Raw genomic sequence first — 22,358 nt, 5'->3', positions numbered from 1 at the left:
TCTCCTTTTACTTGTCTGTCACCTCTTCTGGTGCCCTTCCTCCTTCCCTTTTTCCCAATGTCCACTCTCATCTGTTATCAGATTCCTTCTTCTAAGTCCTTTATCTTTTCCACTTATCTCTCAGTTTCTCACTTCATCTTCCTCCCCCATCTATCTGGCTTTACCTATCACCTTCTAGGCTGTACCCCTCCCCCTCCCCACCTCTTTCTGGCTTCTTCCCTTCCTTTTAGTCGTGATGAAGGGCTCAGCCTGAAACATTGCCTGTTTATTAATTTCCATAGATGCTGGTTGACCTGCTGAGTTCCTCCAACATTTTGTAGGTGTGTTACTCTGGATTCCCAGCATCTGCTGAATCTTTTGTGTTTTTAATCTACAGTTTCTGTTTCCTTGCTGTGCATTCAAATTCCCCTGATTATTGCAGGCATTTAAAACTTAAAGTTCATACCTGGTTGGTAGCATTAAATATGCTACACAGGCTGTCATCTCTCGCTTCAGTTTTAGGAGGCAGAATTCATTGCACAATACATTCTACGTTCAAAGCTAGTGACTGAAATGTGGGCATGAATTTACAGTCAATTTAACTCATTTTTATTAATAGTTCTTTTCACTTTAATTTTACTCATCTTATATATTTATATTTGGGAGTTTTATTTTCCTGCTCCTTTATGCCCTTGGTTCAGTTTGTACTGTGGTCTCTTTTTCTGCTTTGTTTATACAATGGATTTCCCCTCCATTTCTTGTGAATCCTACCCCATCTTAAAGTTTTTCGCTACCTCCCTATTAATCTCTTTGGCTAAGCCACTAGTGCAATTTGCTGCAGCCTTCTGGGACAATAACCTCCTGTCCTATGCTGTAAAAATGCCCAGGACTAGGATCCTATCTGGAATTAACCTTTTATGTCACATGTCAGTCCTCTCTCTCATGAGCCTTGCTTTCTCTGATTTGTAACTTTCTAGATCAAATGGAGCCCTCCCTAATGTTTTGGATGCCCCTAACCTGCACTCTTTGACTTAATTACTGAAGGCAGTGAGGTTTCCTTCAGGAATGGTAACCAAGACAAAACCACCTCAAGTTACATCAATTGCTAATTGATAGTCAATTTAAATGGAGTTGTTTTGTTAGTGCTCCTTGCTGTTGATAAGATAAAAGTAAATTAAAATAACAAGGAATGTGTAGTTTGGCTAATGGAAATATTCATAGAGTAGAAATCTTAAACAGTGGAAGTAGTACAAGCTGAGGAAAAGGCTACAAGTACAATTTTTAAAATCCTGTGGGTAATCACCTGAAATTTACAAAAAAGTGAGTCATGAGCTTGTTTTGCTTTGTGTGCACTATCTACAATTTCAATCTATTCCTGTTTTGTTTATTTGCTTAAGTAAATATATTTTGAAATTGTTTAAAATCTTCAAGTTTCCTATAAGTTTAACTGACAGAGTTGTTCCTTTTTGCAAACTGAAAAACACTGCCTTCAAAGTGTTATTCAATGTTGTTGTTATAATGGCAGGCAGATCTTCTGTTTTTTCACTGATGTCAACATTGGTCTGTGTTAGTAAGTGAATCAAGAACATAATTTTAAATATGTTGTAAACAAGCATTATAGTTATATAAAAATTTCAGTTGTGTCCTAATTAATACTTGAGGAAAATATTTTCTTCACTGATTTTTTTTAACTTCATTTTCTGTGTTTTTTTTTGCAAAAGCCCAAGAAAATTGCCAAGGTGAAGCCAAGGCCTCCCACAGCACCCAGACCAACGAGTAGTTCGATTACTGCAGCTCGTCATCGCCTTTTCCGTGTTCTCCCTCACAACACGCTGCCCCTCAATCATACACTGTATCTACCTCCTGTTGATCAGCATCCAGCTTTTTCCTACCAAAATGTGTTGAGTCCCAATTTTGCTTCTGGTATCAGCTTGGCCCCATCATCTTCCAGCGGTTTCCTGTTAAAGGATGATGAAATTGCCGACCTGACTCCTTTGCTTCAGAGTGCTATTCCATCACCAGGCAGAATTCTGCAGGAAGAATTGAAAACCCCACGGCAGCAGATGCTTCCTTCACTTGCTCCTCAGGACTATAGGGATGCTCCAACAATTTGTACAGATTTTGTAACGGACTGTACAGCAGCTGGCTCAGGACTAAAATCCACAGATAATGAAGTGACCCTTTCAGAAGAAAGCAGAGTACCTGAGGATTCTGCAAACGACCTTGCCTTGTCCATAGATGCTGATCGTGCAGAAGAGGCCAAGTTACTGAATGAAATTGAACTTAAAACTTCCCTGAGTGAACAGGCCAAGGAAGAGTCTAAGACTCCAGAAAATGATGTTATGGAACCAAATATTATTAGACCCATTTTTCCAAATCCACTAGGATGTGTTCCAATGGAATCTGGGAAATCAAGTTTTGCTGAGTTACTTCCAAAAGATAAAGTAATGCCATCCACCAGATACCCTGCAGCAGTCACTCATAATTCCTTAATTACTCTTGCATCTCAAAGACCCCAGAAGACTTTTGACATAAATAACCTAACGTCTCCTGTTTCACAACAGCTGCTACACTTGTTTCGGGATAGTGATAGTTTTCCTAGTGTTTCCCTGTCAAAGGGAAACAGGTTTCGAGGACTTAAACTAGATTCTCCTGGAAAGAAAACTGATAACATTTCTCAAACTGAGATGACCGAGATGGTAAACAAAGCAATGATGGAGCCTTTGGACTCTACAAAAAATCTTGGCACATTTGCTTCGCTGGCTCGAAGCACATCCAGGGAGAGTATGCAGAGTAATTGTGGGGCAGGCAGACAGTGGCTGTCTGGTATTGCACTACCAGCTAGCATTCAGAATTTTCAGGAAGAGATTTTTGGAGGCATTGCATCACCAGATCGTGTTTCAAATGCATTTGTTGTAAGTGAATTTCACTTTAATTTTAAAATTAGTTTAAGTGAATGTGGCTATTTTACTGCAGTAAAAAAAATGCACACAGGTTGACGTAAGTTTGTACTTCCAAATTCCTGTACAATGGTAACACAAACACAACGGCAATTTGGCAAAAAGATTCTAGTTATTCTGTGCTGCTCCTGCAGTACCAAAGTCTACCTGTGTCCATCTATAAAAATGGATTTCTATGATATTTTTTGGTGAATTTAATCAGGTGAGTTTGCATGGTCTACCAAGGGATCTTAAGAAGTGCACTGCATGATATCCCTGACTTTGCTGTTATCTGACATCATCAGTATACACTTATTGATAGTATAAGATGCATGTTGTGTCTTCTCCAGGTGGTTAGGATAATATGTACCAAGTTTTGTCTAGTAAGTATCATTTTTGTAATTCAACTTTGCTTTAATGAACCTTTTCACTGCAGTGTTTATTCTACCAATTTCTTTAAATATTTCCCCCTTATTTTTGACCATTTTATGGAGAAATAGTTTTAAACTCTTTAATTCTGTTTAGACCCCTCTAATTTTATACATGTTAGTGCTGTTTTCCCACTATTCCAAAGGAAACAGCCACAGCTTATCCCTTTTTTCCTGACAGCTACAAATTTCCAACTCTGGTAGTCTCCTTGAATCCTCTCCAAGACAGTGTAACCATGTCTTTCCTGCATCTTGCTGAGCAGAACAGATTGCAGTATTCAAACTGGCCTAAGCAGTATTATATGCAGCTCAAGCACGCATGCAGAGCTCATTGACTTTATTAACTTTGCCTCCAACTTTCACCCTGCCCTCAAGTTTACCTGGTCCATTTCTGACACCCCCCTCCCCTTTCTAGATCTTTCTATCTCTGTCTCTGGAGACAGCTTATCCACTGATGTATACTATAAGCCTACTGACTCTCACAGCTATCTGGACTATTCCTCTTCTCACCCTGTCTCTTGCAAAAACGCCATCCCCTTCTCGCAATTCCTCCGTCTCCGCCACATCTGCTCTTAGGATGAGGCTTTTCAATCTAGGACAAGGGAGATGTCTTCCTTTTTTAAAGAAAGGGGCTTCCCTTCCTCCACTATCAACTCTGCTCTTAAACGCATCTCCCGCATTTCACGTACATCTGCTCTCACTCCATCCTCCCGCCACCCCACTAGGAATAGGGTTCCCCTGGTCCTCGCCTACCACCCCACCAGCCTCCGGGTCCAACGTATTATTCTCCGTAACTTCCGCCACCTCCAACGGGATCCCACCACTAAGCACATCTTTCCCTCCCCCCCGCCCCTGCATTCCGCAGGGATCGCTCCCTACGCGACTCCCTTGTCCATTCGTTCCCCCCCCATCCTTTCCCACTGATCTCCCTCCTGGCACTTATCCGTGTAAGCGGAACAAGTGCTACACATGCCCTTACACTTCCTCCCTTACCACCATTCAGGGCCCCAAACAGTCCTTCCAGGTGAGGCCACACTTCACCTGTGAGCCGGCTGGGGTGATATACTGCGTCCGGTGCTCCCGATGTGGCCTTTTATATGTTGGCGAGACCTGACGCAGACAGGGAGACCGCTTTGCTAAACACCTACGCTCTGTCCGCCAGAGAAAGCAGGATCTCCCAGTGGCCACACATTTTAATTCCACATCCCATTCCCATTCTGACATGTCTATCCACGGCCTCCTCTACTGTAAAGATGAAGCCACAGTCAGGTTGGAGGAACAACACCTTATATTCCGTCTGGGTAGCCTCCAACCTGATGGCATGAACATCGACTTCTCTCGCTTCCGCTAATGCCCCACCTCCCCCTCGTACCCCATCTGTTACTTATTTTTATACACACATTCTTTCTCTCACTCTCCTTTTTCTCCCTGTGTCCCTCTGAATATACCCCTTGCCCATCCTCTGGGTCTCTCTCCCCCCACCCCCCCCCGCCCTGTCTTTCTTCCCGGACCTCCTGTCCCATGATCCTCTGGTATCCCTTTTGCCTATCACCTGTCCAGCTCTTGGCTCCATCCTTCCCCCTCCTGTCTTCTCCTATCATTTTGGATCTCCCCCTCCCCCTCCAACTTTCAAATCCCTTACTCACTCTTCCTTCAGTTAGTCCTGACGAAGGGTCTCGGCCTGAAACGTCGACTGCACCTCTTCCTAGAGATGCTGCCTGGCCTGCTGCGTTCACCAGCAACTTTTATGTGTGTTGCTTGAATTTCCAGCATCTGCAGAATTCCTGTTATTTCCAGTACCCTCATCTCTTTACATTTAGGACTAGCAGAGGAAATTATTCCATGTACTTTTTCAGCCATTTAACCAGTGTTGACTTACTCTGCTGCATCTGAGCAGAGTCCTGCCTTTTTCCAGAGTTGCATTTCTCTCCATGTCTCTCAATATCCTGCTATGTTATTGTGTGTTCCTTTATTATGATGCACCTCCAAAGCAATACTTCACTCTTCTCTGGATCCTGTTTACTACTTTTCTGCCCAGCAAACCAGATCATTGCTCTCTTCTCATAGTCTAATGCTTTCTTCCTCATTGTCATTTCCAATTTTTGCATTACGAGCAAACTTCTTTTATTGTCTCTTCTCCCTTCAATTAAGTCTAAGTTATTAATATATATCACAAGTAACATGGCTTTAAGTACTGAGCACTGTAGAACTTCACTGATGACAGTCTTGTGGTCGTGCAAATACCAATACCCCTTAATGACAACTGGAAATGCTCAGCAGTCAGGCTGAAGTTGCTGTCAGGATTTCAGCAATTTTAGTTTATATTTCACTATTTTAGCATTCAGCATCTTTTGCCTTTTTAATTATCATTACCTTGTACTTGTTAAAACTGAGCCAATTTGGGTTTAATTTGCCTTTCTTTGGAATATTGTATGCAGATCTGGTTGCCACGCTACAGGAAGGATGTGATTGCACCTCAGACAGATTCACCTGCATGTTGCCTAAATTGGAGCATATTTCATTATAAGGAGAGATTACACTGACTGATTTTTTTATTCCAGAATGGAAAATGCTGAAGAAGGGTCCTGATTAAGCTATACAATGTTTTAAGTTGCTAAGCAAAGATATTCAGTAGTCATTTCCACAATTTTGATTGTGGTGGTGAAGTAATAGCAAAGTATTCCTGATTAAGAATTGGTGACAAGAATTTTCTTAGTTTAAAATAAATCTGTATCAAATTAGTGAGATTGGATTTCCTGCACTCCAAAGGCATGAGGACTATTGCTAATCAGCCCCTGCCTTTCCAAATGTACACATATCGTATTCCTCAGAATGTTCTCCCAGTAATTTCCCTACCACTGATGTAAGGCTTGCTGGCTTATAATTACCTGGTTTAATCTTGCTGCCTTTCTTAATTAAGCAACTACCTTATCAATTCTCTGGTTCCTCACCTGTGGCTAAAATCTCTGTAAGAGACTTAGCAATTTCCTCACTTTTCATGGCACCTGGGATTGATTTCCTTCGGCCCTAGGGATGTACTGACCCTGGTGTGCTCCAGGACATGTAATACATCCTCAATATTATCATGCACCAGAATATCAGCATATCACTCCCTGAACTTGCTACATTTCGCCCACATCAAAGCTTTACACTCAAAGTACTCCTTTGGTTCCCAAAGGCATCTACTCTTTTCCAGGCTCCCCTCTTGCTCTGAATATATTTATAAGAGTATGTGGGATACTCTGTAATCTTTCCTGTCAAGGATATTTAATTAAGTTCTCTTCTATAACCTCTATTTTCTCTGAGGCACATGCCCGATTGTTTTTGCTTCTATCTGTTTTGCTCTTTTTCTTGATCAAGCCTTTCAGTATCTTTTGTCATATAAAGCTGTCTAATCTTTCCATCTTTGCCTTTCATTTTTACCAGAACATAGTGGCCCTGAAGTCTTTTTAAAAAGACACCTAACTGTCAGATGTAATTTTACCAGCAAGCGTTTGTTGCCAGTTTACTTGCAATGAGCTTTCCGTTATGTCATTAAAATCAGCCTTCCTCCAGTTTTGGGCCTTAACTTGTGGACCAACCTTTTCCCTTTTCTTAACAACCCTGAAGCTTGTAGTCCCATCGACACCTGCCCAGATTCATTTCCTAAGGTTGAGTACAGCCCCAACTCTTGTAGAACTATTTACTAGTTGTCTGAAAATACTCTTTTGGAGGATGGTTACTTACAAACATCCTTTCCTTCTATCATTTTCACTCTTGATTTTTATTTATTTCCCTTTATTTGGATTTAACTTTGACTTGTAATTTGAGTTTATTTCCTTGCCACCCCGGCTCTATTTCTTTTCCTAGACTTTAATGAAGGGAAAAGACTGTAGCCTTGTAATCAACTAAGGTCTTAACCTCAAGCTGTTATCTGCTCTCACTTCCATTAATTTGTTGATCAGAATCTTTTTTAAGAGTTGACAAGTGAGGGGGAAATAAGTGCTGAGAAGTAGCTCATTCCAATAAAATCTGGATTGATATATCATTAGGGTGAAGGTCAGAATCCTCTTTCATATGTTGAATGAATTATATTATTGTTGTGAACACTTCCAATTATTTATTTACCTTTGTACCTTATTTGTCCTTGCGAAAATTTTCTAAAGTTATAATAGCATGTCTTCTACCCTAAAACAATGTTAAGAGGGACAAGAAATAGTTAACTTTTAAGTGATTGCAAATCATTGTATCTTCACACCATCTGACCCTGGTGTTTAATTTTCCGGTGTATAAAGGGTACAATACTTTCTCTCCTTCCAGTCTCCCCTTGGACTTTGTGCAAATGGCAGACCAACAACAATGGGGAGGCGAATAGGTAAGCCTAGTCACCTAATAAGATGATGCAATTTTGATATTTTTTAATGTGTAGTTTTGTATCTCTTCTCCGACCTTATCTTTCTCTTTATTAAACATTTAGCTGTAGTCAATCTTAACCGCCAGCATTACCTGTTCTTAAAGTTGTTTTAATGTTTTAGTTCACTTTTAATTCAGCTGGTACAGTAGCAAGTCAAGGAAGCTACAATTTGACGGATGCTGGTCTTTTTAACCATATACTGTTTATTTGACTTGTTAAAGAATAATAAGAGTGAATTGTACATTTAATTTTTCTTGAGGCTGAAGTTCCAGCCTTGTCTATCATAGTTGTCGATTTACATGGGTCAGTTGAAAGTTAAAATGAATTCTGTTTTCAGTATCCACACTACTTACTACCCATTCCCCTCCAACAAGACTATGTTCCCATAATAACTGTTCACATAATATATAGATCATTTTGATCATATCAGTGACCACTTACCAAAGCAAAGTGGAATGTAGATTTCGAAGGAACAAAAGATAGAAGCCTCCATTTAAATAAATCTCAAAAGATGGAGACAAAAGGGTGTACAATGTGGTTGTCTAAAATAATAAAATGGTTGTAACACTTTTCAAACGGCAGCAGTGAGGACTCTTTTGAGAAGTTCAGAGTTTTCATATTTGTCTTAAGTGGTCCCTTAAAATAATTTGGGGTTGTCAATGTCTCAACTCTGCAAACAAATGTGCATTACTGGAATAGAATTTATTCCACCTAAGAAACAACCAGTGTAGTGATTTGAGAAAAATCAATTCAAATTTTACCCTACAGTTAGTTTGAAGTGAGCAAATGGAATTTGTTTTATTTTTGTATAGAATGCTTTATATTGAGTGACAATCTACCATTAAGAATGAAAGGAAGATTTTTAGAAAAGTCACTTTCGAAGAGTCATTGTCTACCTTGAATATTTCACGGGGAATTGTTTTCAGCATCTCCCTGGTACATAACTCAAAACAGACACGTACATGCAAATTGCCGGGCGAACTCAGTGAGTCATGCAGCATATAGGAGGGAAATTAACTGTCGATGGTTTCTCATCAGTACTGGTAGTATTGTTCTCTTGTCATTCATCTCTGAACAGTTTGTGCCTTATTTGATTTCTCAGTAATATTTCAGTGTAAACAATGTTACCTCTTTTGTCTCTTGAAATGTCATTAGGTACATCAGACACCCCTACACATCATTTTCCACCGGTAAAGGCTCCAACCCAGACAAAAAAGAAAACTACCAAGCACTGCTTTCTTTGTGGGAAGAAAACTGGATTGGCGACCAGCTACGAGTGCAGGTTAGTATTATTTTTGTTCTGGTGAAATGCTGAGGTAGACATGTCTTTCAGGTGCATAATTGGTTGTGGTACACTTTCCTAAACTGGAAATATGGCATTTGTTCTTTTCCAGTCTTGGGCAGTTGGAATCAAGAATCCCCATGTTAACACATTAAAATAAAGACCACAACAGGCCAGTTGAAAATGAAAGACCAGATATAAATTCTAGATATGTATCTTTGAAAGTGTCATAACTTTACCATTTAAACCTTTAGTTTACAGTTTAGAATTTACAATTTTCTTTTTTACCTACCAAAATTATTCATTTAAATCTAAATAAGGAAAAATTCAATGAATATTCAAGTCACTGTTTCATTTCCCAAATATTGAAATTTTAATTCATGCAATGCAAATTAGGGGTTTTACAGGCAGTAATTTCAAAGCATTGAAAATGTTGGGCAGAATATTCTTGGGAGAGATGAGGTTCCTAATTGTATTTCAGTTTATTGCTTGTAATTTTAAATGGACATAGGGGTTTTGGTTGATGTGCTTGCAATGTGGGTACTGTTTTCAGTGATTATCCTTTGAATGTAGTGGGATTGATGTTATTGAATAGATTATATCATGAAATGTTTACAGTCAAAACTTTGTTTTGTAGATATTTTTGTCTTTCATGACGTGAATGGTGAAGAGAGAGGGAAAAAATGATGCTTCTATTTCAGATATAATGTGAAATTGCTTAGGGCAGCAAAAGGCAATAATCGTTGGCCATTTACTGTCACCTCAAAAAATGTCCATTAGTTAGTTTTAAGTACTTAACTTTATTTAGGGATAGATAGCTGTTTCAGCTCATTACACCTTATTAGGATAAACTAAATACCTTATTAAGTAATACCTTATTAATACTCGGTTATGTATTTTGCACACATTCCTAATTCCTCTTAAACTATCCTGGTCATTGTGTATTGTAGAATGCCAAGCTGGTATAGATGCTGTGAACAGAATAAGAAGTTCAGGCATCTTCAGTAGTAAACTGTCTCAGCTCAAATACCACAGTTCAGCTGGAGTGCCCTTTGAGGGCACAAACTTGTTTTGAGATACCTTGTGCAGAATGCTATTTCCTTTCCCACACTTTATCCTTGCCTTCATAAGTTATTGTGTGGTATGTGTACTACTGTGTTTTACATGTTGTTTTGGAGAAATGTTGTCTTGTATATGTTGTCTTGTTTACATGGTTATATACATTAGATACATGTAAATAAATAAATGACAATAAATTTGACTTGACTTACCAATCCGAAGTGTGTGTATGCAGTTGCAAAATGAAAGAGTGATTTTATGCTGTTCCCAGCCTCAGTATTGATTGGATATTTAAATCTACAGGGCGTTGTATACCAATGGAAGAAGGTATTAATATGCCTGGTCTCATTGACCTGCACCAGTACCATAGCCCTCCATACCCCTCTCATCCATGTACCTATCCAAATTTCTCAAATGTTGAAATCGACCCCACATTCACCACCTGTACTGGCAGCTTGTTCCATACTGCCACCACCTTCTGAGTGAAAAAGTTCCTCTTAAACATTTCACCTTTCACCCTTAACCCATCTAGTTGTAGTCTCACCCAACCTCAGTGGGGTGGGGGGGGGGTGAAGCCTGCCTGCATTTAACCTATCTATAACTTTGTACACCTTTTCCAAATCTTCTCTCAATCTTCTATGTTCTAGGGAATAAAGTCACAACCTATTCAATCTTCCCTGTAACCTGGGTCCTCAAAACCCAGCAAAATCCTTGTAAATTTTTCTGCATGCTTTCAATTTTATTTACATGTTTCCTGTAGGTAAGTGATCAAATCTTTATACATAATACTCCAAATTAGGCCTCATCAACATCTTAGACAATTACAACATAATATCCCAACTTCTGTACTCTATACATTGATTTATGAAGGCTAATGTGCCAAGAGCTTTTTTTTTACGATCCTATCTACCTGTGACACCGCTTTCAAGAAATTATGGATCTGTATTTCCAGATCCCTCTGTCCTATCGCACTCCATAGTGTCCTACCAGTCACTGTGCAAAACCTACCCTGGTTGGTCCTCCCAAAATGCTACACCTCGTGCTTGTCTGCATTAAATTCCATCTGCCATTTTTTTTTCAGCTGGTGCAGATCTGGCCTCAAGCTATAATAGGCTTCCTCACTGTCAACTGGTTTATTGCAGTGTATTGCTCCACACTCATGCCTTTCCTAAGGCATTTCATCTCCCTGAATTTGCAGTGTCATTTTAGTAATATTTCAAATAATGCTCTGATTTATTAATGATATTTAACGGGCCTTGTATTGGAGAAAATAATTGCAAATATTGAGAGCACTCCAATATTGGTTGAAAGCTTCTGTTGGCTGTTTTATTAATAGCATCACTTAAAACCTGAAACAAGGAGTAAGAAAATGGTTCTCGTTGCTCTTGACTGACTCCTGCCCTACCTCCAAAACTATACAGTCGGCCCTCCTTATCCGCAAGTTCCGCATGGGCGAATTCAACCAACCGCGAATCGAGAAAACCCGGAAGTGCTCTTCCAGCACTTGTTGTTCGAACATGTACAAACTTCTTTTTCTTGTCATTATTCCCTAAGCAATGCAGTATAACAACTATCTTACATAGCATTTACATTGTATTAGGTATTATAAATAATCTAGAGATGACTTAAAGTATACGGGAGGATGTGCGTAGGTTATCGTGGATCGGGATTGAAAAAAAAACGGAAGTTCTCTTACTAAGTAAGTCGGAACAGGTACATCCGGTATTATTTAGCGTCAGTTAGTCAAACGTTTGTCTTAGTATATAGTATATATTTTACCTTTCTATGCATATAAAACACTTAAGAAACGTATGTTTCAGCACCGGGCTCGGGAACAGAAATCCCCGAGTTCAATCCAGTGACAGACCATTCCCGAGCGCGCTCTCCATCCATGCCAGGTTGATGTGGAGGATCAAAAACCCAATAATAAAACCACTGCGTTGCTCAGTAATAATTGTAGCTTTCATTGGGGTAGGGCCTTTCTCACTTTAAAATTGTTCCAATCATTGACCGACTGTAGCCTAACACTTTTCCAATGACTGATGGTGTTTCACCTCTTTCTGATCGCTTTATTATTTCCACTTTATTTTAAATAGTGATTGTGATTATTTTCATGAACAGAAACACTGCGGATTCAGAGCTCTGCCACCGGGTCCTAATGTCCACCACAGTGAAACAGGTTAAATAAGATCCGGGGTTCCGCTGGGTCCTCAGGTCCACCGCATTTGGACAGGTTGAATAAGGGACTTGAGCATCCGCGTTTTTTGGTATCCACGAGGGGTCCCAGAACCAATCCCTTGCGGATAAGGAGGGCCGACTGTACTCAGTTCCCTTGTGTCTTAAGACTCTGTTTCACATTGAATGAGTTGAAAAAGATATGGTCTATTTGAAGCTTTAGTACAGTATTAACAGTAGTGTGTATTTTGTATATCACTTGTGGAATCTTCCTAATAGTTTTTCAAGTAAAGCAATCAAATATTCATAAATGTGTACTTCAAGATTAAAATGAATACAGATTGCTTGAGCACTAAATTGTGTTCCTCAAATTGTAGATGTGGAAACAATTTTTGCGCAACTCATCGCTATGCTGAGACTCATGAATGTACATATGACTACAAGACGGTGGGAAGAAAATATTTGCAAGAGACCAACCCTGTCATCAGTGCACCAAAGCTTCCAAAAATCTGATCCACGTAATTTTGTGTAACCTGTCAGACTGTGCAGAAAGAACTAAATATTTAACCATTTTGCGTAATTTTGACATTGGTCTTGGAAAGACAAAATTGCCAATCAGAAGCACATAATTGATGCTTGGTATTTATGTATTATGTGAACACTATTGTGGGTTTTTAGTTTGCATAATTCTTTTAGTAAATTGTCAGTGTGGAAAAAGAAATGAAATTTCCCGAAGATTTGCGCGGTGGGTTCGGTTTCAAATGAATGCAGATGTTTTTGTTAATTTTGTATTTGGTGCAGATAATGCTTCACTAGCAAATCTTGCAAGAATGCACTTTATTAAAATCCTGTCACTACTGTTTGACTGAAATAAATCCCAAGGGAGGACTTTTTTTTGAAAAAGATGGCATGTGCATTAGATCTTTGTAACATAACATTTTAAGTACGTGTCTATTTTAACATTGCAAGTTCTTGTTAAAGGTATATTTATTTCATGCTGAAAAATTTGCGCCTCTGCTGCTTCTACAGATGTTGACACCATTGATAGCTGGATTCAGTGACAACTGTACTTGGCTCCCATACTGGGTTGGTTGTGCAATATCTCTTCAGTTGTTTAAAAAATTCAAGTTTTATGCACTGTATAAAGATTATTGATCACCTTACTGGAAACATGTTCTGAGGTAATTTTAAAATTTGTTCTTCTGTCTTTATGACTGGTCCTCAGAAATTATCCTCTGCCTAATTCTTTGCTTCTGTTACATATCTCACATTTTGGCAAAGTGAATCTTTTTTGTAATCTCAGTTTTTTAAATACAAGACTACACATTTTTTTTTTGCAAATAAAAGTTAGTGCTGTTAACAAGATTTGAATAAAAATTGAATAATTTGCACCTATAATTTTTCTAATGTGCAGAAAGCATCTAGCCAATATTAAACTAATTTATATTAAAACATTGGTATTTTGGCATTTGTACTGTAATGGTATCTTGTACTCTATTTAATTGCTTGATCAGTCCACCCTATTTATAATTGAACACTGCAGGCGAGAGGTAATCACCAGAGATTTGTAGTCTTTGCCCTCTCATAATGAAATCCATAACTGGTTCAAGAAGGAGGCAGTTAATGTGTGACCTATTATTCTTTAAGTTTGGCCTTTAGATCATGGTGTAATTTAAAATTGCTGTGATAACAATATTATTTCAACACAATGTGTAAAATTTTGTAAGTTGTATTTGTAGTGCCTTTTTATCAATTTTAATGTTATCCTGAGCATTATATTCATAGCATGAAACAATATTTGCATTAAACAGGGATGTTTTGTGTTTAATTGCACCATTTAAATGGTTTTATAACAATGCATAACTTGATCATTCTGTAGCCACAATGTGTTTCTTTCTCCCCTACAACACCTAATCCAGCAATTACCTGTTTACTTTTCTTTTCTCCCCCGCTCTTTCTTTCTTGCCCACTGATCCTGTGAGCCACTAGATCTGGTGATGACTGAGGCATTCTGTGATTCACATCATCTATGTTATAAATCTTGTCTCTTTGATTTAACTTTCTGTAGTTGGTAAGGCAGAATCTATGGTTTAAAAACTATTTTGGTGATCCTCAGATACCCACCAGTTGATTGGCATGTGGGTAGGAAACATGGAAATCTGATTTTGTATGTATCACTTGGTCACAAACAGTTGCAGCCATTATTTTGAAAGTGGATTTAAGATACTGGCTGTTGCTTGAGATCAGTCATCTCCAAGAAACTGCCAACTATCAATGAGCTTTGAAGAGAACCATCTCCAACCAATGTCTCTGAGTCAGCTTGGCAGCAGACAAGTTTCCTGACAGTCGTTCAGCTTCCTTATGGATTATTTTCACTGTACTTGTCATCAGTTTCTACCTGGCCTTCGATTCTATTAGGCTTGATGCTTTATTTTGGGTGGATGCATTCTTATGGTTAGCCACAGAACACAGCAAGCATACCAATGCTGGTTACTAACATGGAGAAACATTCCAAAAGGACAAGAGCAGATGCTGAGCTGAGATATTAACGCAAATGCTTCTATTGCAACATTTTCCAAGGGCTTCCTGTTACCCAGCCTATACAACAGCTGTTCCATTAAACTAGGTTAATAGAATGGGAAGGGTGGATTTAAGATGGCGCTGGTGAAGCACAGCAACAATTTGCTGGTAGTAAGCAAAGCTATAAATTACTATTTTAATCACATTTTTTCTCAGATACAATCATTGTCATCAATAGCCTGGAACTTCCCTTTGGGAATATGACCCGGCATTCTTACGGCGCAAACTGAAGTCTGGAAGCTGTAGGCCAGTTGTGGTGTGGTGGTTGCGAGTGGAATCGCGACAATGGAGTGCAGATCCATGAGTGGAGAATGAGTCAATGTTTGGCCATTGCTGGAGCGGACGGAGGCGATTCGATGTGGCAGAACCAAGGCAAAATTGAGGCAGCGCAGCTTGGGAAGACCCAAGATATGACCAATTTAAGCACCAGGCTGAAGTGGAAAGGCTGGGTACAGGCCTGAGAGCTATTGACCTGGGGTTTGGCTGATTCGAGTGCCAGTCCAGATTGAAAAGGACAGTTTGTTTGGGCCAGAGGTGAGGAACAGGCCAGTGGTCAGCTTGCTGCTCCATGAGATTTACTTGTCTCTGCGCTGAACTGAAGTTATGGCCTGCAATTAATGGGGTCCGGAATCAGCTGTGGGCTCACTTTCGTGAACTTCAGTTCTGAATGTTATTTGCTGTTTGCACGATTTGTGTTTTTTTTTGCCCGTTAGGTGTTTGGTGGTTTTTTTAAAAAAAAAAGTGGGTTCTATTGGCTTTCTTTGTTTTGTGGCTGCCTGTAAGGAGATGAATCTTGGGTTGTTTATAGTATACATACTTTGATAATAAGTGTACTTTGAACTTTGAAATTGATTCATGAAAGTGTCTTGTCGAAGATGGTGCACTTTGCATACGTGCTATTGGCTGTTCTTCCAAATGGTCACTCAGGAGCTTCATCATGATGACAGTTGTCTGTGAGAAGAATTGTAGGTATGATTTGGAAACTTGGCACTGGAATGAAGCTGTGTAGTAATGTGGCTGTTTCCTGTGGGGACACAGTGGGGAAAAATAAACAAAGCCCTCAACTGTTTCTACACCAAACAGTCAGGGTGGAATTGAGATGCTCTAACAACTACACTGTAGTTGCAGTGTTACACATTCCACTCTTCCCACAATTCGAGGGTGGACGCTGCACGCCACAAGAATTTGCCAGTATTAACCTCTGAGTGCAAGGAAATATAATTTGGGTAGAGAGATATAAAAGAAAGCAACTGTTTGCTTGACCGTCCAATTTCCTAAGAATGGCTTCTTGCCTATCAAGATATTTTCATGACCCATTTCTATTTCTTTCTGTAATGTTTCATTATACTTAGCTTGTGTTTTCAGTCCCAGAAGATCTTAAAATCTGCTCCCAGCGTACATAACTCTGCATTTGGAGTGCTAATTCAATAAATCTATTACTTAATTATTAACACTAAAATGCACGAACAAGCTACATCTTAAAATAAAATGCTTTCAAGGTAAGATGGCTCACCTTGGCTTTCTTGCTTCCTGTTTTGGATCTTTGTCTCAACTGTATAATCAATAACTTGAAAAGAATGTGTAGCAGAAATTTGCAGTGCTTAAAGTGAAAGAGAATTGGAGAGTTTGTTCAACATACTAGTGCACACTTGTAGTACACCAGTGGCTGTCTTCCTTCTGTGCTCTGGAATGCTATTGTTAGTGAATGTTGTAAAAAGTTTTTATTTAAGCAAAGGAAGATTGATTTTTCTTGATGCTGAATAACGGTAGCAATTAAACGGGAGACCATGAAATGGTGCAGAACTTCTTTACTGCTCCATGATACACACTGTAATATGGCAAGCCACGTGTGAACTCCTGCTTGTATGTGTATTTCCTCTTGTTTCCAGGGTTACTGCATCTATGCACGTAATGTCACTTTTCTTTCATCAACAGGATGACAATGTCACTAACGTGAGTAACTTTTCTTTTCCATTAGGCATCCTGTGCCTGTAAATCTTTTTAGTTGGGTCATGTTTGTCCCCTGTTTTCCAGGGGCTGGTTCCAGCAGACAGCATGTTGTCTACATGTGGAAAGAACCAGCATGGGAAGTTGTCACTCCATAATGAGGATTGAATTTAGATTGATTTATTGAGATACAACACAGAATAGACCCTTCTGGCCTTCAGGTCACACTGCCCAGCACTCTCCTGATTTAATCTGAGCTTAATCATAATACAATTTACAATGGCCAATTAAACTACCAACCAGTACGTCTTTGGACAGAAAGAGGAAACCAGAGCACCCAGCGGAAACCCTTGCGGTCACGGGGAGAACGTACAAACTCCTTATAGGCAGTGGTGGGAATTGATTTGTACTGTAAAGCATTGTGACTACCACTACACCACCACACCACCCCACTGGTGGTTTTTTTTTTACAAAAACTGACATTTAGACAGCAACTTTTACACCCAAGTAAACCCAAGCATCTATCGAATTAAGTTGTGTTGAAATCTGTGAACCATTAAATGCGGAGTATACACAAGAGATTTTGCTGGTGCTGCAAATCCACAACAACACACAAAATGCTGGAGGAACTCAGTGGGTCTGACAGCATCTATGGAAATGAATAAGCAGTTGGCGTTTTGGGCTGAGACCCTTCATCAGGACTGGAAAGGGAAGAAGCCAAAAGAGGGGGAGGGAGGGGAGGAGGACAAACTAGGCTAGGTGTTAGGTGAAGCCTGGTGGGTGGGGGAAGGGGGTGGATAAGATGAAAGATGTGAAAGGAATCTGATAGAGGGGAGTGGACTATGGGAGAAAGGGAAGGAGGAAGAACGGAAGTGGATACAGTAGGATGGCACTAACAGATTTGCAGGTGAAGTGTTGCTTCACCTGTTTGGGGCTTGAATGGAAGCGGAGAAGATGACTGGGCAGATGTAGCACTTCTACCACTTGCAGGGGTAAGTGCCGTGAGGGAGATTAGTGGGGATTGATGAAAGGACAAGGATCTCTTCAGAGGGAATGATCCCTACGAAGAGTGGGGGGAGGTGTTGCTGGGGTCTCATTGGCAGAAGTTATGGAGAATGATGTGCTGAATGCACAGGCTCATGGGGTGGTAGGTAAGGCCAAGAGGAACTCCATCCCTGTTAATGGGGTGAGGGCGGATGTCCGAGAAATAGAGGAGATGTGTGTGAGGGCAGCATCAATGGCGGAGGAAGAGAAACCTTGTTCTTTGAGGAAGGACATCTCTAATGTCCTGGACAGGAAAGCCTCATCCTGGGAACAGATATGGTGGAGACAAAGGAATGGCATTTTTACAGGAGACAGGTTGGGAAGAAGTATAATCAAGATGCCTGTGGGAGTCAGACATGGAGAAAGAGAAGTCCAAAATAGTTGAAGTAAATTTAAGGCCAAGGTAGAAGTTGCAGGCGAAATTGATGAAAGTGTATAAATTCTATTTTAGAACCATGTGTCCCAAGCCAGCAGAGGGGCATGTTTCTGAATCAATTGTTTGTATTGTATGACATATTCTTGTATGTAAAGACTGACTAAAACTAACAGTGTTTCAAAATTTTAAACTCTGATTACATTGCTGATTTGCATTTGACAAGTGATATTAAAGAATGTCAGCTCAGGTGTGGTGTACTGTGCCTGGTTAGTTATACTAACTCCAACCAATTAGCATAACTGAGGGGTGTGGGAGAAAACAGGAGGACCTGAGGGAAAGCCATGCTATCACAGGGAAAATGAGCAAACTCCACCCAAGGTCAGGACTGAAATCATCCCTACAGCTGTGACTATGCCATCCGTATTTTTTTTGCATGTTGGTAGAGATTTAATTTAGCACAGATAACAAATCATGTCCTTAAAAACACAAAATATTGCAAGGTACTTCAGGGGAGCCCTGCAAGCAAACCTTAACAAATCAATCTCAGTGACCTTCAGGGAGCTGATAAAAGGCAGATATTATAGGAGAATGTAGAAGTAGTTTACAGGTGCTGGAAATCTGAAACAAAAGCAGATTTTTGACTCATTTAATCAGACACTGTCTTTCCCATGCCATCAGTCCCTCCTTCCCTCCATCTAAAAACATTGCTTCTCTCCCAGTTTCCATGAGGGATCACAGACCTGAAACACTGACTATTTCTCTGAATTTTTCTAACACTTTCTCCTTCAGGCTTTAAGGAAGCTCTTAACTGGAGAAATAGGAGCAATGAGAGGATTCCTAATGGCTTTGATGTCTGAAGGTATGACAGCCAACTGCTACAATCGCATCGAACAAAGGCTAGCACTGCGGAGTACAGAAATCCTGGGTATAGAGATTTGTTGATACCATCCCAAATGTGTCTTCACCACTGTGAATGTTCAGAGGCCAGAAATTCCCAGGAGTGAGAAGAGATGTTTAAAAATTTCACTAACACTGAAGCAAGTGGAGGAGGTGGGACATTTTTGCTTTGATACATCCTCAGTCTGCTTCTCTCCTGTTAAAACGTGACTGACGCATTTACAGAGGAAAGCTGCATCAAGAGCACGCCAACAGTTGTGTTGTTCACTGACCAACCTGTGACTGAAACACCAGCTTGTGACCAATTACAGAAAAGAAAGGAGGTTGTGGCATCATCAGGTGGGTGTATGGTGATGGGAAACAGAAAGTGACATTTGGCTGAGTCCCCTCTGAAAGTCTAAATTCACAACTGATGTGACTTCAATGAGAAGTGGATACACTCCTTTCCAGATGTACAAATGATATTTGGATGCCATTCAGGCACAAACAACACCCATTAGCATGCCCATTTTATAGATTCATTAAATCATGCAGCACAGAAAGAGGCCTTTCTGACCAAGATAACCCTGCCTTGTGCATCAGGCCCAGATGGTGGGCATTGACAACGGTCTTGATGTTGATGGACTTGCAGTCACTGTATTCTCCAGCAGGTGGCGGTGAGCTGCATCAGCATGATGGCTCATTAAGCTCAGTTAAGCTCTGTTCCCCAGGAAAGCTCACTTCAGGCAAAACCCACCCTTCCTGCGGGTCACTGACTTCTCTTGAAATAAATAAAGGCTACAATTGGTGCAACCTGATTGTTTTAATCTATTCTTAACTTTGTCTGTTTGCACTCAGTGGCATTTCATTAGGTATACCTATACACCTCATATTGGCAAATCATGGCAACAACTCAATGCATAAAAGTATGTAGGGATAGTCAAGAGGTTCAGTTATTGTTCTGACCAAGCATCTGAATAGGGAAGAAATGTGATCTAAGTGACTTTGAGTAACCAAGAAATTCCTGGGATTTCCACACACAACAGTCTCTAGAGTTTACAGAGAATGGTGTGGGGGGGAAAAAAACAGCGAGCAACAATTCTGTGGGCAAAAATGGCTTGTTAATGAGAGAGGTGAGAGGAGAATAGCCAGATTGGTTCAAGCTGACAGGAAGGCGACAGTAACTCAAATAACCACGTGCTACAACAGTGCTGTGTAGAGGAGTTTCTTTAACTGCACAACATGTCGAATCTTGAAGTGGATGGGTACAACAGCAGAAGGCTACAAACATGCTCTCAGTGACCACTGAAGTACGTAATAAAGTGACTACAGAGTGTAGATAAAGGATGTTTACAAGTTGGACTAGTGGGCAAACCTCAGACTGTAAAATGGGGCTGTGGCTTTAATTCAGTTCTGGGGAGAGCAGATACACTTTTAACATCTCCCTCCACCCTACCATTTCATCAGTTTCCAGTTCCCTGATCCCAAGTGGCTCAGCTTTAACATGGATATTCCATCTCACAACACCTCCACCCTACATTTTTCCCTTGAACAAGATTCCCTCCTCCAGCATACCCTTTCCCCTGGCTGAATTCCTCTTCACTTTGAGCAACTTCTGCCTCAATTCCCCTTACTTTCTCCAGATTAAAAGTGTGGCACTGGGAAGTCACGTGGGAAACATGAAGCAATCTGTCTCAGTCTCACTTAAGCCTTCTCTTCATTTCTACCTCTGGTACATCGACAACTGTGTTGGTTTTCTTTCTTGCAATTGCGCAGAACTTTATCATTTCTGCCCTGCTCTCACTCTCCTCTGGTCTGTCTCCAGCTCTTCCCTTTCTGGATCTCTCCATCTCCATGGTGGCATGGTAGTGTAGTGGTTAGCACATCACTTTACAGTACAGATGACTCCCTACTGCCTGTAAAGAGGTTGTACATTTTCCATGTAACAGCATGGGTTTCCTCCCGCAGTCCAAAGATGTACCAGTAGGTAGATTAATCGGTCATTGTAAATCGTCCCGTGATTAGGCTAGAATTGACTCAGGGGTTGCCGAACGGTGGGGCGTGAAGGGCCGGCAGGACCTATTCCGAGCTGTATCTCAATAATTAAATGTCTCCTTTCTTAAATGGAGGCTTCCTTTTTACCATCGTAGATCTATTTCTCACCCTTTACTCTCAGCCCATCACCCAGAGGGAACAAGGAGAAGGTTTCTCGGGCATTCAGCTTCCATCCCACTATCATCTGAATTCAGAGATCATCCCTACAGCTTCTGCCATCTGCAAGTTTGTTATGGGCTCCCAGATCCTAAGAACTCTCTACAGGGGCACAATTGAGAGCATCCTGACTGGCTGCATCACTGCCTGGTATGGGAAATGTACTTCCCTCAATCACAGGACTCTGCAGAGAGTGATGTGGACAGCCCAGCACATCTGTAGATGTGAACTTCCCATGATTCAGGATATTTACAAAGACAGGTATGTAAAAAGGGCCCGAAGGATTACTGGGGACCCGAGTCACCCCATCTGCAATCTATTCCAGCTGCTACCATCCAGGAAATGGTACTACAGTTTAAAAGCCAGGACCAACAGGCTCCGGGACAGCTGCTTCCACCAGGACATCAGACTGATTAACTCACAGTGTTTTGAATGTACCTCTATGTTCTATGGAACGTGTAGAGCAGGACAAGACACAGAAGACGTCCTGGTCATCCACTGCGCCTAGTCCCATCTCCAGCCCTCTAGACTCTGTCTTGCCACTGGATCCAGATGGGAATTGGGAAGAGAGAGTGAGGCTGACGCTGCGCAACTCTTCTTCAATTAAATCCAAATCACGCGCTAGTCTCGACACCATCATAATGGTGTCGAGGTCCTCATCGACGTCAACGATGGACGAACAACCAACCAACCATGTTACATTGACTGTTCCATTTATTATAAATTACTATAATTGCACATTGCACATTTAGATGGAGACGTAAAGATTTTTACTCATGTATGTGAAGGATATAAGAAATAAAGTCAATTAATTCATTCATCTTCAACAAGATTCTACATCAGACATAGCTTCCTTCTCCCTTCCCTTTCAGTATTTTGGAGGGGTCGTGTTCCTCCGTCCCACCAGACACTTCCTTTACAGAAACCATGGAAGATACAATATTTGCTGTTTTACCTTGTCTTTTCCCAATGCACAGTCCTACCAGGTGAAGCAGTGATTCATTAGCACTTTTTCCAGTCTGTGTTCTGCACTCGTGATTCACGCTGTGTTCTCTACAGTGGTGAAACC

General features: G+C 40.5%; 1 protein-coding gene across 2 annotated transcripts in view; it reads left to right on the top strand.

Moving 5' to 3' along the window:
• zfand4 (zinc finger, AN1-type domain 4) overlaps nucleotides 1-14,094 on the top strand; it is a 50,974-nt gene extending 36,880 nt beyond the window's left edge. The window contains exons 7-10 of one of the 2 annotated variants that reach the window (XM_072282468.1): nucleotides 1,701-2,894; nucleotides 7,646-7,700; nucleotides 8,895-9,021; nucleotides 12,633-14,094. In XM_072282468.1, coding sequence (XP_072138569.1) covers nucleotides 1,701-2,894; nucleotides 7,646-7,700; nucleotides 8,895-9,021; nucleotides 12,633-12,768 — 1,512 coding nt within the window. In that variant the 3' untranslated portion in view covers nucleotides 12,769-14,094. The remainder of the gene's footprint in view (nucleotides 1-1,700; nucleotides 2,895-7,645; nucleotides 7,701-8,894; nucleotides 9,022-12,632) is intronic. The other variant, XM_072282467.1, reaches the window with a different exon arrangement.
• Nucleotides 14,095-22,358: the final 8,264 nt, after the last annotated feature.

This window comes from Mobula birostris, chromosome 18 (genome assembly GCF_030028105.1).
Source record: "Mobula birostris isolate sMobBir1 chromosome 18, sMobBir1.hap1, whole genome shotgun sequence".
Classification (NCBI taxonomy): Eukaryota; Metazoa; Chordata; class Chondrichthyes; order Myliobatiformes; family Myliobatidae; genus Mobula; species Mobula birostris.
This window is presented reverse-complemented; position numbering and strand designations above follow the sequence as displayed.